The following is a 14,417-nucleotide window of genomic DNA, read 5'->3' as shown; positions in this document are numbered from 1 at the left end:
CCCCAGTGTTCAGGGTTCCAGGGGTGTCTTTTCCAGAGATTACCTCCTGAAACAACTGAAGATTCATGTTTCCCAGCTAATTGGTGGCTCCGCTTGTGCAAATATGCACACAGGCTTCCAGTGCACAAAGACGCAGTCAATGAATTTTGCACAAAATGTCGTTCACTCGGTTACCAGCTCGGTTATGTGGGTCTGGATTATGTAAAGAAGCTGTTATATATCATGCAAACACCTCACACTCTGAGATGACACGTACAGGACTGTTAATGTCAACATGAAAGCAAGGAACCTGTTCCCCCACAACTGCTCCGGTGCAGCTATCAGCTTCATCTGGGGCAGAAATGTTTCCAGTCTGAGCTGGGCGATGGTGCCTGAGGGACTGACTGCACTGTATCTGCTACCACGCGTTGCCTAAGCTTTCACTGCTCCTCCACACTGTAATCCACTCTTTACGGAAGTAAAGTTAAAATATGGTGTGTGTGTGTGTGTGTCTGCTGTCAAGAAACACTGCGTTTCCTTCCGCTGATTGCGTCAGCCACAGAGCCATAAAAATAGCATAACTATCTTGTTATATGCGAAAGCAAGACTGATATTCATGCGAGGCCATTCAGTTCAAATACCATATAATCGTCAAACTGAAAATACCATGTATAAGAATAGATATTTGACCATATATATCATTGGCAAACAGGATGAATCATGTATCAGAAAAGATAGTTAATGTAAAAGTGGATATATCACATATGACAAAAGTACATTGCTGGAATTAATCTGCATATACCAGAATACGCATGTAATCGGGGGGGGTGTTGTTAAATTGGATTCATCATGTATCAGGGAGAAAAAAACCAAATCAATTTCACACTGAATAGAAAAAGATTTGCTCGTGAAACCTGTCCCGGAATTCAGAGATTTATGTAAATCGGTTCCACATCTGCACCGCCATGTCGATGAAGCGAGAAACCGCCAGGATGCTGGAGCTTCTGTCGTCACTCCTGCCAAGCCAGTCTGCCTCCTCAGCGGTTTCCTTGACATCCAGCTTCTGTTTCCTCCTACATACTCCGCTGCGGGAGATGCTGTCTGAGTTCCGCAGCGGCTCCACACACTCGCTTCCTTTCTCATTTGCGTCATCTGTAACAGTTGCGTTTCACCGGTGAAATTGATCAGGGGGCACACCAGGTTTTACCTCTGCGCACAGTGAACACTCTCGTTTGATTGGTTGAAAGGTGCCACGCGACGCATTTGGGCCAATGGTAGATGAGCACACTAGCGAGTGAAGACACTAATGCACCAATTCTTTAGTCCTGGCATGTCTGTTGCAACAGAAGGATGAGAGGATGCAGAGCATTCATTAGGAATAATGCCATCATCCTTAAAGAGAATGCAGTATTTGCTTTACAGTAGAAATACGTGGATGGGAGTGGTAAAATTCACACAATCTCACTTTGTCCAGTCCTAGTAACAGTGCTTTCGCCTTCTACTGCAGTGCCGTGTTTCTGGGCAACAGGAAGAGGTAAGTGCTGTGGTCCAGTGGTCTACAGGGACAGACCACAGACGTCCGCTGACCTAACCTAGTTCAAGGACTGATCAACGCTATTGCAGCAAACCATTATTACCAGTGAAAGCAAAATAATCCAAAAGAGAATGATCAAAGAACTGTGATTTGTCTGCTTTGAAATCATGCTATAATTTCTCAGCCAATCAGCGGATACGGAATCAGAAACGCCTTCAATATCCTGAATAGCCCAAGAAAAGCAAAGGATAACAACTTGGAGACACGCAATGTTCAGAACACTCTCTATGTTTACCTGCACCATGCACTCCAGTTTGGACCTACTGACTTGTGATTTCATAGACAACAAAACATATTTTCATGCTAATCCAAATATTTTATTACACTTCCATATGTGTATCAAATATAGTATCAAAATGATGTCAAACCATTATTTCCAGAATGTGTTTGGCATACAGCAACACACTGGTATGAAGTGGAGTCAGCCACGGGCAAATTGTGTGACAACTCCTTGTTTGTAACTGTACACCATATTGACATTTGGTGACCAGTTTACCTTGGACTGTGAACACTTGGACGACATAATTTAGTTAATAATTAGACTAGGGCCCGAGTAATTACATAACTGCTCGAGCTCTTGGCAGATGTCAGTTCATTAAACTGATTTATAATATTTTTATACGAGCAAATATTTACACAATAAATACTAGCGAATATAACAGAAACCAAGGCGGAACAATGTGGGCATCATGTGAATGGGTGCGGAATGATCACTGCAATCCAAATGGTAACACGACTTGATTCATTTCCCTCCCACAATGTAATCAAATACCAAATTAATACATTAAGAACCTGCACAGGCAATATGTTCTGGTATCACCTGCAAAATAAAAATAAAAGCTCAAATTAAACCAATTCCAAATTTATTCAATGTCATTACTTTAAATATACATTTCAAACTACTTATACAATCATTTTTTTCTTAGGAATAAAAAGGTCAAGACGCATATGGGAGTTGAGAACTGAAGTTGTCCAAATGGGTGTGCCAATCCTTCCCAAGCCACGAGAAAAGGAGTCAGATAAGCGCTCCCCTTCCCTCTCCAGTACCTGGATCCAGGAGTACAGTATACTGCAGCTAGCATTTAAATACAGGTCAATCAGCAAATACATTCATTGTATAAAAATACTATTGTCAACAGCAGTATTCTTTTACACTGAAATGTCCAGAAGAGACTTAAAAACTGTAAACTTGCAATTACATTCAACCGTTTTTCCTTGATGTTCAAGTTTAATTCCTTCTACAGCTTTCATTCTTTTTCAAACGTTTTGGCAGTTTGGAAGCTTCCGCCGTCTTCCTGACACATTGGCTCCCTTTTAATTCCAAGTGCTGCCCTTACAGGTGAGCAGTCTTGAGCTGGGCCGGAGCGGTTCCGCTAGGCCCCAAAATCCAGACTCTTTCCCAGCGTCCAGCCCCTCTACCAAGAGGTGAAGAAGGGCCTCTTGCAGTGGAATGTCTGGGTGAAGGCGTTGCCCAGCTGCACCACCCGGCCCTGGCTGCCCCCGCTGCTGCGCTCCACTACCACGCGGGGCATCTGCACCAGCTGGATGGGGCTCTTGCCATCCTTCAACGCCTGGGTGAGGTTCAGAATCTGCAGGGAGGCCAAGGATTCAAAGGCCTCTTAGGGGTGTTCTGGCAAGGCTTTTCAGCAGTGTACATTTAGGTGCTGAATGATAATGTAATTGGAGCCTGAAATGAATTTAACATTCTGGTAATAGCCAATAAGGACCACATCACTGAGGCATACCAGGCTGGGTTTATGTTGGGTATGTCCAATATACAACACGTCCCGCCAATGATCCTTTTATAATGGCAGACCTTTCATATCCTGCATCTATCACCTACTTGGTTATGCGACCAAAGGACACATTATTTTTACTATTATGCATTTTATGCACTAATCTAGGGTGACATTCACAGCATGCATATATGAATTAAAGAGGCTTCTGGAAATATGAGTGCAGAACTTGACTCCTCCTCGATTCCAGTAGCCAAAAGTTGTTTTAATCATGTGTTTCCCTGAAATAAACTAACATTCAAATGCAATAATGCATCGTAAAAGAAAGTGCAGGAAATGACTCACTCTGCCCCAGCATTTAGCAGCTCTAACAAGCTATATATACACACAAGCACAGCCAAGATAATTCAGGAGATGCTAGTGCCAGGGTTTCGCAATTCGCAACACTGACCTCAATTTTGCTTTGACATTTCAGACACTTTGAAAGACAGCAAGAACAGGGGAAAAAAAGAAAAGAACTTACCTGTCCTCTCATTACAGACATCTGTTTTTCAAACGTAGCCCTGTCAAATCCTTTATCGGTCTGTGAAACAAACAGAAAAAAAAACAAAACAGTTTGACAAAAATGTTACTAAAACATTAATAAAACCACCAGTAAAATCATTAATAAAACCATCAATAAAATTGATAAAATTTATGAAACCAAATACTGTAGATGTAGGTGTGTGTGTTACTCTTATATGTGTGTTCCACAGTATAGCATGCACTGTAAAATGAATGACATAAAGCCTGACTTCCGGCCACTGATAAACCAAGCTGTTTACCGAGCCATACCCGGTCTTATCAGTCAGCAGGAAAGAAGGACTCTTCTTTCTCACTGTTAAATTAAACAAGTGTGAAACAGGACCGTTTTCATTACTCAGAGACAGCGAATAGATTGATTGGTTCAGACATGCGTAGAACACCTCCGCACTAGATTTCTGTATTGATCACGGTAAGGTTAAAAGTATCACGAGTGTAGCATTCCAGCATGCACCGGCATGTCAGAGCTGCAAATCTCAAGGATGGGAGGCCTTTTTTTTTTTTTTTTAAGAAACACAATTTTCAAATTCCTTTCTAATGCAGGAGAGAACAAGCAGTTTAATTCAAGTCTGATGAAAATGTGAGGTTACATCACCGTCACAGGAGGAAGAAAATGATGAGGCTTTCTGGAGGGGGAGGGGACTGACCTTGAACATCTCGTAGAGGTCTTCACAGAGATCCTGCACGAAGTTCATGTCCGAAATCCGGGAGAGCACCAGCTCCCGCGTCTCCTGTGAGAAGGGGACCTTGGCCTGGGGCAGCCACGCCCAGTGGAACGGATCTGGGGGAGAAGGACACACCCCACACGCATTTAGGCCAATCATACAAAGGAACACTGTATCCATCACCATTACCGCCATCAGTGTTTCTCAACCCTGATCCTACAATCCCCCTGTGTATGCTGGTATCGTTCCACTTAAGCCCAGGGATAGGTTTTAGTGGTCTGACCACAACAGGCGGTCAAGTTGATTGTGCTAAGGGGATCCAATCAAAAGCCAAAGCAAAACACAAAGCAAAAAAAAGTATAATTAATTCCAGTAATGTGATTCAAAGAGTAAAGTCAATGCGAAGCATGATGGGTAGAATAAGGGAGAGAGTAAGCTAAAATAGCCTGCCTTTTCAGCAGTCCACAAAATGGGGACCCTGCTGAATGCAGTTGCAGTGCTAAGGGATCCCACAGCCCCACCCGTCTTCTGTTAAAAGGTTAAACGAAGCATAGAAATGCGAGCTGCAAGCAATGCCTCGAAGGAACAATGCTGACCTTTACAGTGTCGTTTTGGTGCCTTTGACTACAGGTAATGCATCTTTACAGCTAAAACAGTTCCGCGTTCTGCGAGAACTAGAAGTGAACTAAATGAACGCTTACAGGCTCTCCACTCGTCTGGGTGCTTGAACGGGAAAGCCAGTCCATTGTCTATTGCCGCTATTTTAATAGCGGAGTCTTTTTTCACAGTCCATTCAGTGTCCTGCAGGAGAGAATGTTAAAAATGAGTTCCTTTTCGCTTTTACGATCACAGCAGAGAAAATGGCCACATGCTGTCCCTTCAACATCCTATTCCGACGAGTCCTTTTCTGGTTTCAGTAAAAGAGGACAGCTCTATTAGCACGTCCTCTACACAAGGGCAGGTTTGTCCTTGTGTTTAACGGGAAACTGAAACAGCTCTTGAAGGGCGATCGCGTCTATTGATGCGCTGCGCCGCGTGTTATTGAACAGGGGGCTTTGTTCGATGCTCATGAAAGGATAATTCTGATGCGCTTTCTGCAAGTATCTACTTTATTCTCTATTTTTAGAGCAGATTGGGCGTGTCTGACGCATACCTCACCCAGGGAGCGCTAGAGCCTGGATTCTGGGTAATTTTAATATCCAGCCAACTCTGTGTCTCATTATAAGCATGCCGGCAGCCTGCTGAAATGAACTGGAAAAATCGGTTCGCGCTTCACCTTCTCGGAGACGTCCGCGTCACCAGGCTTCTCGTACTTGATCAACCAGTTGTCATTTCCTCGGTCTGGGAGAAAAACAAAAGATTTTTTTTTTTTTGTTGTTTATTCTGAGACAGGGACAGCCACAATATGCCCAGCAGAGCTTAACAGAGTTGGTCACAGGAGAAAACGTATTACATCTCTATTGTATTACACATTTTGCGTGCCTAAGCTACTGCAGTGTATTGTCAAAAGCAGGCACTAAAGCAGCATTCTGAGTGAGACGTGGTTTCTGATACTGAAAACAGTCCACATTCTCTCCCACGTTTTGAGTCAATCCTTCTACCAAAGCCGAAAAAAAAAAAAAAAAAAAAAAGATATGAGTAGCCAGGTCACCTGTTTAAAACATCTTCAGAACTCTTTACTTTCAAAATGACCACATTCTAGGTACCCATCTGATCACAACTGTACCTATATACTGCTTTTTAGAACAACATTTGTAATCAAGAAAGAAGTACGCCACCTGAAAAATTCTATGTTTTCAAGTTGCTTGATTTTGGTAACCTTGCCAGTCTTGCCCTGGACATAACAGATACTACTGAAGTCCATCCGTTTAGTAGCATACATTAGAAGTACAGAGATCATTTCAAACCACTTCAGAGAATAACTAAATGCTACTGTTTAAGTCATTTTCCTTTCAGTTAGGTCTCATCTTCCTTCTAAACAAATTCTACCATTAGCAGCTCAGCACAAATGAACAGATCCATAATAACTGGATGATATAGGTGCACACAGCATAATTCTACATGTAGACTGGCAACTCAAACAGGCATGCTTATAGATGTTAGGGGCTTTAGAGGTAAATGCAATGTGTGCATACCTGTGTTCCTGATGACGTAATCCAGCACCACCAGTCTCTCGAACTGCGACTGCAGCTGCTTTCTCATGTTCTCCGGGAGGGGGTCTGCCTCAAACTTCCTGAGCCAGAAGTCTGCTTCATGGTAGCCCTCTACAAAGAGCTGAAAAGAGCCCACCTAGACAGAAGGGGGGGGCGCTTATCCTTATTCATGATTCAAGATCACACTTAAATGAAAAAGGACATCAGCACTGTGACTTTGGCACAAAAGTGCAGCAAATATAATCTATAAACATTCTATAATATCAAATAATATGTTTATTAGTTACCTTACACAATAATGGCCACTGGAGTTTATATCAATATCTTTAGCGACAGCGTTTTCATAGCAAACAGGCTGTTCTGTCTGAAAGCTATGAGCTTGTACAGTTGAGCTCTTTTGTTTGTGCATGAAATAAACGGAAATGGAAAGGAAATCTGGAGATGATTCAAAGCAGTACAGGGTAAACATGCATCACAAAAAGGTATAAAACTAGTTTATGTCAGGAAACTGAATCTAGGGGGATTGTCTCTGGAAATAAAGGAAGTGCCTGAGGACAGGCAATTGAGAACACAAGAGACATCAGATGAGGGACACTGGCATATTACATGGCTGTCTAGTATTGCCTTACCTTAGGAGGCAAGCCCACTCTGTGAAACCTTCTGCCCACTTTGGGAACTTTCTCTAAAGCGTACTTCTTTCCTCTTGATTTTGCACGATCAATTGCACTATAGTGAAACGTTTCGCTGACGAGAAACACCACCTGGAATTGAAACAAATTAAAAACACCTCATAAAATAAACTGAACTGCATGCCCAACGGCTGTCACAAGGGGAACAAAATATCTCAATGAATATGAAAAGGATTTTATTACACCTATATACCACCCAACACAATTATCTTTTTACCAAAACGCTGGGCTCCCATTTCAAGATCTTTCCATCAGCTGTGTGGAGATCTAACATTTCCAGCACTTTACAGCAGCCCATATCCCACACTTACCTTGGTTTTGGGCACAATCTCTAACCCCAGTTTTTGGTCAACGAGTGAGGCTGCTGCTTCCGAGAGGTAGCCCTGGTTCGGTACCAGGCAGCCCCTCCCAAAACAGCACGGGCAGCACACTTTGTGGAAATATTTGGTCCATTTGGGGTTAAGGTGTCCATAAGGCTCCTCAGATTTTGGTTTAAACACCCCAATTATTTTCTAAAAAAAAAAAAAAAAAAGAGCAGATTAACATAAAAATGAATATATGTGACAGATCTGTGCATGAACTCACTTTTTATAAGCAGAATGAAAACGGTAAGCACGATTTGCTTTTTAGATGTCAGAAATGGGAGAAATGGTCATTAACGAGCTGAGAAACACCAGGCTCTCAGCGCAGTGGATATGGTCTGGCAAGCACAGTGGGTTTGCCAGTCAAACGGCGCTACTCCCAGGGGAGCAGGTGTCGCTGGGAAAGAAACCATTACTATTGAGCGTGACGCCCGATTATGTAAAAATTTCAGTTTTCCAACCAGTTTGATTTTCCTTTACGGGTAAACTGAGAATACAAATGTAGCCGAAGAGTAAGAGGGGAGGGCTCAGGGCTGCTGCAAATAACATTACGGCCTGGCCACATGAGACCCTGCAGAGCAAAGGCAAGAGAAAGCTCTGGAGGAATGAGCAATTTCTGCATTCATGAACGGTAGAGTACATGTAGCTCTGTGATCCACCATTTCACAATGTCAACCAAGCTGAAATGGAGTGCAAGGGTTAAGGATGGAGCACCAAGTGACGGCTATAAGGGCACAAACGCCCTGCGAAGCTGGCATCTCTCCTCACCCCTTTGGGATCCTTTACGAAATAGCTGCCGCTGGAACCCTGGGAGATCCTCTCCGGGAAAATGCCGTTCTCGATGGCCTGCTCGGCTCTTTGGACGATCTCGGCGAACTCGGGATCTTCGGGAAAATGGTTGACCTCCCCGGTGCCGCTGCCTGTCGCCGGGAACACAGACAGGGAGGGTTCGAATGCTTCGCTGCGCTCTGAAAGAGTCAGAAACCTTATCAACAATATCCGCCTACCTTACACACTGGACTCCCAGGAGAGGTCACATTTTTAGCCATGTCTGAAGGATGCCTCAGGCATGAGCTGAATTTTACACTACAATTATTCCTATTCAAAATGTACGGGGGGGGGAGGGAGCACCAAAGCTATGTTTTCTTTTTTTATTCCCTCTGCGCAACAGAGGATTGAATCAGGTGATCACTCATCACTTCGCCTCCAAGTCATGAGCAGACGACGGTCAGCTGACAATGCTCCGAGCAGTGCGTCTCTCATTAGTGGTGCCTCACTCGGCTATTGTGGAAAGGATAGGGAGACGACTGAAGCCAACAAGCCCAGCGCTCAGACCACAGATTTCAGCGATAGTTATGTAAGCGGGCAAGAATGGCTCGCTTTCACTTCCTTTACAGAACAGACGGCGGGAATCCGATAGACAGCGTGCATTGTGTGAACTTTCTACCGCTTGGAAACCCAACCCCTGTTGCCTGGCCCATTAGTTAGAGAGGCCTGGTAGGATGGACATTAAAGATTAATACCCATTCACAGCATGATTTGCAACGTGGCCACTTTCTCGGCTCACTCCTGCTCGACCCGGTGGCCGGCAACGTTATGAAATCATAACGGGTTTGACGCCAATGTGAGAGAAGACCGTTCCGCCATTGAAAAACATCACAGCTGCACTGAGCAGGGCCAAACAGACAGACAAAGAAACAAAGGCCACAGGGGCACAGGCAACATTGGCTGAGTTGCGCTCTTCCGGATAAGTGGAAGCTCTGCGGCTGCACCACCTGCACCAGAGCGTTTGAACTGATTGCAGAACAGCGGCACGGTGCGGAAAACCAGCCCGTTTCACCTGAAACCTTTGACAGCAGATGCAGAAGACTCCGCCTCCAGCGAGGCCGGGCATGGTATGCTGCAGCTGCACTATCGGGACCCAATGGCAAACCACAAAACTGGTCTATCTTGAACGGCAGATCAATGCTGCAGTTCCCCCCAAACCCCCTCCCCTCCCTATTTCCTGTAATAAAGTCTCAGCTGCAGAAACAGGAGTGCGAGCACGCCTTCCTAGTAACTCATGGTGAAAGACAGACTACGCTGAGCTGTTAATGTCCCCCTATGCATGTCCAGGCTCACGAGCAATCAATTATGTTCCTGCTCACACCAGTCAGGTCATTAACCGCCTGCTCAACCACTATCAGGCACTAATTTTCCTCACCCCACTGTAGTGGACGAGATTGCAGCAAAGGGCACGCCACAAAGCATCGAACAAAAGGTGAGCGAAAAAGAATCAGCAACTTGGAGCTGAACAACAATAATAATACACAACCCAAGCAATGACAGCGATTATTACACGTTTGCTTGGCTATCAGACCTCTGCCAAGGTGATCTGGAAAGGAAAGCTTCTCAAAGCAGTCTACTGCATGGGCAATAAATTACACATCCATCTAATCCCTCCATTTGCAAGCGGTAAGCACTGCCCTAGGGGCTGCGGCCCATTGGTTTATTGATTTATCACTGAGCTAAATCCAGTGCAGAGCAGAGACAGAAAAGACCTTTGCAGGGCAGTGTGTTTAAAGCCTGGTGTCCAACTTGCCTATTTTACAGCAACATTTCAAAAACTTTGCAATGCTTCTAACTTACTCTACATTCTAACTCAAGAGCATCTCCCCTTCCTGTAATCCTTTACTCGCTTCACAAGAGAGCTTTCGTTCCCTTCTTAAGTGAGCTGGTACAACTGTGGAATGGTCAGCCAAACCAGTAAACTGTCTAAACCAAGGGCGAATATTTTATTCAGTCTTCAGCGTGCAAGAAAACAACAAAATGAGCTGGTGCTTGAATTCTAATGATGTAGGCCTGGGGATTTTGCACTAAAGGTGCACACAGTGTTGAGCACTATGTGTCAGTTTCTGTTGTATGAGTATATTTTAGCTCCCTTCTTTCAGTTGATACTCATTCAGTTTTTTACTTTCTGATGTGCTGTTGTACAGTGTATTTTATGTACTGTACTTTATGGTGGACTTGTAAGTTGTTCTGGACAAGAGCATCTGTCAACCAAATACTATTATCTCTACTACTCGTAATATTTCTCTTATTATCATTAACATTATTAATTATTACTGTTATGGAACATGTTATGAAACACACAGGACAACTCCCTGTTGTCTCAGTCATTGCAGCCAGCATTATTTAGAACAATGTTATCCAGGCTTTGTTTGCTGAGGGAAAAGGGTCATCTTTTTGTCAGCTACCTGTGCCCTAAATGAACATGGTTAGTTCCATTCCTTCTCAATCAATTTGAAAAGAGCTTTGGCTCATTTTAAGCTCACAACATGGAATCTATCCCAGCCTTCCTTTACGACAGGAGAAAAGCAAAGTCCAAATATGCCCATATGTTCTTCTGAGAGCAGTGACCTCTGAAATGCTCTAGGGAAAACCTGCTCTACAACTACAACCTGTAGTCATTAATGTAGAGGTGACTTTGCATTCTAATAATTCTAGGAAAACCATACTGATTCTTCCTGGCAAGAGCAACGATTCCCTCGAGAACTCTCAACATATTGAGCAGTATTTAAATCCACGTGGCTACAGCTTTACCACCTTCCTCACACATCGAATAATTATATTAGTATAAGAAATGGTGTACGTTTAGTACACCAACACGCAATGTGGAAAGACCAGATCAATGCTCATTATTTGACTACTGGTTCATGTTATGACATCGTTTCGCCTGCGTCTGAAAAGGGATTTGTGTAAAGTTCGACAAGGGCATCTCTCACAGCAAGTTTAAATAATCCAGGGATAACAAGTGTCCACTGTCAAATTCTATCAAGAAATTATGACACAGACTCCAATTTCTGATCAGCCTGACATCAATTGTACAACCAACGGGGGCATTTCATTCAAATGAGAAGCTAAATATAGACACACAAGTTGCGAATGCGTCAGTGCATGCGATTATGAGCGGCTTCTCAGAACAGGTGAGCGCCTCCTCGCACTTTAGATGGAGACACAGATGACATACGCGATCAGAGCTGTGACCATCTGCTGCCACTACACCTTCCACCTCAGTAATTAGCTTGCAAAACCATTTAACCAGAATGAAAATAAATCAGTGCCTCATTCCAGTTCACCTCCAACAAAGGCTTGCCGCGAACCATTTTCGCTGTTTAAAGCAAAAAAAAAGTGCAGTTGCCATGGAGAGAACGTACCTATTATCTACACAGCTGTCCAATTTCCATTAATGATGATTTTTTTTTTTTAAATGTCACAACATATCTGAAACATCAAATATTATTATGCAATGTGTATTATCCAAAATTCTTTAAAAATCTATCAACATAGAAGGCAAGCTGGCAGCAATTATTAAACGAGTTAATATTGAATATGGGACAGGGGGCATAGTACAAATGATGCTGAACTAGAACACTGTGAACTGATTAGTTAACAGCCAGTATCTAGCTACTATCTAGCAACACAGACACGTCACCGAGTTGTGGAATGGTAGCTAAAGTTCACAATGCAACTGCCTACACGTTCGCGAATTCAATTACAAGGTATCAAGATAACTAGCTAAAACTAGCTTATATTAGATAATATCACCGACCGATACAGCTACATTTTCGGTACATTGTCCATGCAGTAAGACACCACGCCAGCTACCGACGTCAACTGTTTGAGAGTAAGAGCTTACACAAATGCAACATGATTCGCGATTCAGCAAGCTAGCAAGCTGTAAGTAATTTAGAAAGGATAGGCACCTAGCAAGCTAACTAGCAGGTGTCCTAATTTAAGGTATAGCATTGTGTGATGCATTTATTTTATGAAGGCTGCAAGCAAGCTAACTAGCTAATCATTTGATTAACTGGATAATTCAGCTAATGACCTGCTGAGAGATCCGATTTCCTTTTCTTTTCCCCTTACCTACCTGGCGAGGCGAAGCTCTCTTTATCTGAGGATGAGCTGAGTCTGTTTCGTCTTGTGCGCTTTTCTTTGCCTCCTCTTGGGGATACGTTGCCCGCCGGTCCCGGTAATAAGAGTTCCTCTTCTCCGGACCCCTCCGCTTCCAGCTCTGTGAGAACACTTTCACTTGATTCCGAAACCCGAACCGCGCCTCCCGGATTTATTTTGAGCGTCTGATCGGCCCCAGTCCTGTCAAAAAGCACAGACGGAAACTCCTGCGAGGGAAAGTTGGCTTTTTCTTCTGACCCTGCGATGTCAGCCGCCGACACATTCTCGTTTGGGTCGCATTCTGCCATCATCTTGGCTGACGGTTCGTTGTAATCGGCGCTTTCTGATGCTCTGCCTTCTCTCAGGTTCACGTCGCCATTGTTTCCAACCAATTGACTTGTTTTGTTCTCAGGTTCCTCGCCAGCTTTTTCTTGTTAGCCAGCTGAAACCTTTCTCACTCGTTTTCATATCCACATTACCCGTCACCAAATACTAGCTTCCTCCTCTCACTGAGTCTGCGTACTCGATGTCATCTCAATTCTAGCCTACCTGGCAAGAATTTAAAGAGACAGTCAGCGATTAGTCTGTGTACGACAGACCTGCTTTGGATCGATCCTCCGCTAACGTAATAACGAGCAAACTGTGCATCCTTATAACAAGCTGGATCTGCGAACGTAAAACCCAGAGGAATTATCCACCCGGTGCATTGGATAGAAGAGGATGCATCTGGCCAGTTACATGATACTTTTGATTGCGTCTACATCTAACAAATTCTGAAAGAAGCTATCTAAAGAAAACCCACCGATGCCTTTTTATAGTACAGTTTACAATGGACCACACAATGTATATTAACCAGTATATGCAATCATACACACATTTACCGTAACAACAAAATACACCGACAGAACAAAAATTTTGCTTGTTGACCAATGTGGACTCTACAGATAGATTTAATAACGAAAGCCTAAGAGTGTAATGGTGTACTTAAGGTATGTTCTGCACCAGCCTAGGTTGTGAAATACTCGTTTAGGATCAGACCAAGCTCTTCCAATACTTCAAGCTAATTTCATATTCAAAAATAATTACAAAGTGAAGAAGACCTGTGGTAAAGCACACTGATCATAGCAATTAACAAAAACTGCAACTGCCCATCCGTGAAGTAGCTTATGCATTAGGATAGCATACTGACTGCCATGTCATATTTGACCATGTCACAGCCATGGTGCCTTTAGTAAATGTCAGTCCATTAACCTTCCCTGTCCTGTTGGTCTTCTGCCACAACACACAGACCCATGGAAGTTTGCAAGGAACTACTTGTGTGCTTGACAATATGTAAGCTGATGGAAATAATCTTTCACTGCGGGACACCGTGTTTGATGATGGTATGTTTTATTACTGAACAACATTAAAAAAGGTTTATTTTTTCACAAAAGGTTCAAAGTTCCAATTCATACAACACATAGATCAACAAGATGACACACAGTAATTCCGATCAATGCAAAAACACTTATAACAGTGATAAAAAGACATAAGCTATTTACATTGACACTGATAAAACGTAACCCGAGAATTTCAATCGTAACTGTACACAATTCCTGCCATGGAAACTGAGCATACCTTCTCATATTGTTTCTTTTGAAAAAGAGAAATATGTGTATACAAACCATGTCACTGACTTACAAGTGTTCAGTACATGCTGTTCTTGTTTGAAAGGGTCGTCCT

General features: G+C 43.3%; 1 protein-coding gene across 2 annotated transcripts; it reads right to left on the bottom strand.

Moving 5' to 3' along the window:
* Positions 1-2,477: 2,477 nt before the first annotated feature.
* Positions 2,478-13,203, bottom strand: pi4k2b (phosphatidylinositol 4-kinase type 2 beta). 2 transcript variants are annotated; one of them, XM_036516806.1, is made up of 10 exons: positions 12,673-13,203; positions 8,529-8,728; positions 7,710-7,910; positions 7,339-7,470; positions 6,692-6,845; positions 5,833-5,897; positions 5,258-5,357; positions 4,539-4,672; positions 3,833-3,892; positions 2,478-3,162 (listed from the first exon to the last, which is right to left on the bottom strand). In XM_036516806.1, the coding sequence occupies exons 1-10, from the start codon at positions 13,004-13,006 to the stop codon at positions 2,989-2,991; spliced, it is 1,554 nt and encodes a 517-aa protein (XP_036372699.1). In that variant the 5' UTR covers positions 13,007-13,203; the 3' UTR covers positions 2,478-2,988. The 2 variants fall into 2 exon arrangements, with proteins under 2 accessions (XP_036372699.1, XP_036372700.1); XM_036516807.1 differs by having other exon boundaries at positions 8,529-8,680.
* Between the last annotated feature and the right edge of the window lie 1,214 nt (positions 13,204-14,417).

Source organism: Megalops cyprinoides, chromosome 22, assembly GCF_013368585.1.
Source record: "Megalops cyprinoides isolate fMegCyp1 chromosome 22, fMegCyp1.pri, whole genome shotgun sequence".
NCBI lineage: Eukaryota > Metazoa > Chordata > Actinopteri > Elopiformes > Megalopidae > Megalops > Megalops cyprinoides.
Note: the sequence above shows the minus strand (reverse complement) of the source record. Positions and strands in the feature narration are given on the sequence as shown.

Coding starts and splice junctions, on each gene's coding strand:
- pi4k2b (XM_036516806.1), bottom strand. CDS start 13,006: ATGATGGCAGAATGCGACCCAAACGAGAATGTGTCGGCGGCTGACATC. Junction 7,911..8,528: donor TCGTAAAGGATCCCAAAGGG/GTGAGGAGAGAT, acceptor TTTTTTTTTTAG/AAAATAATTGGGGTGTTTAA. Junction 6,846..7,338: donor GAGTGGGCTTGCCTCCTAAG/GTAAGGCAATAC, acceptor CCTTCTGTCTAG/GTGGGCTCTTTTCAGCTCTT.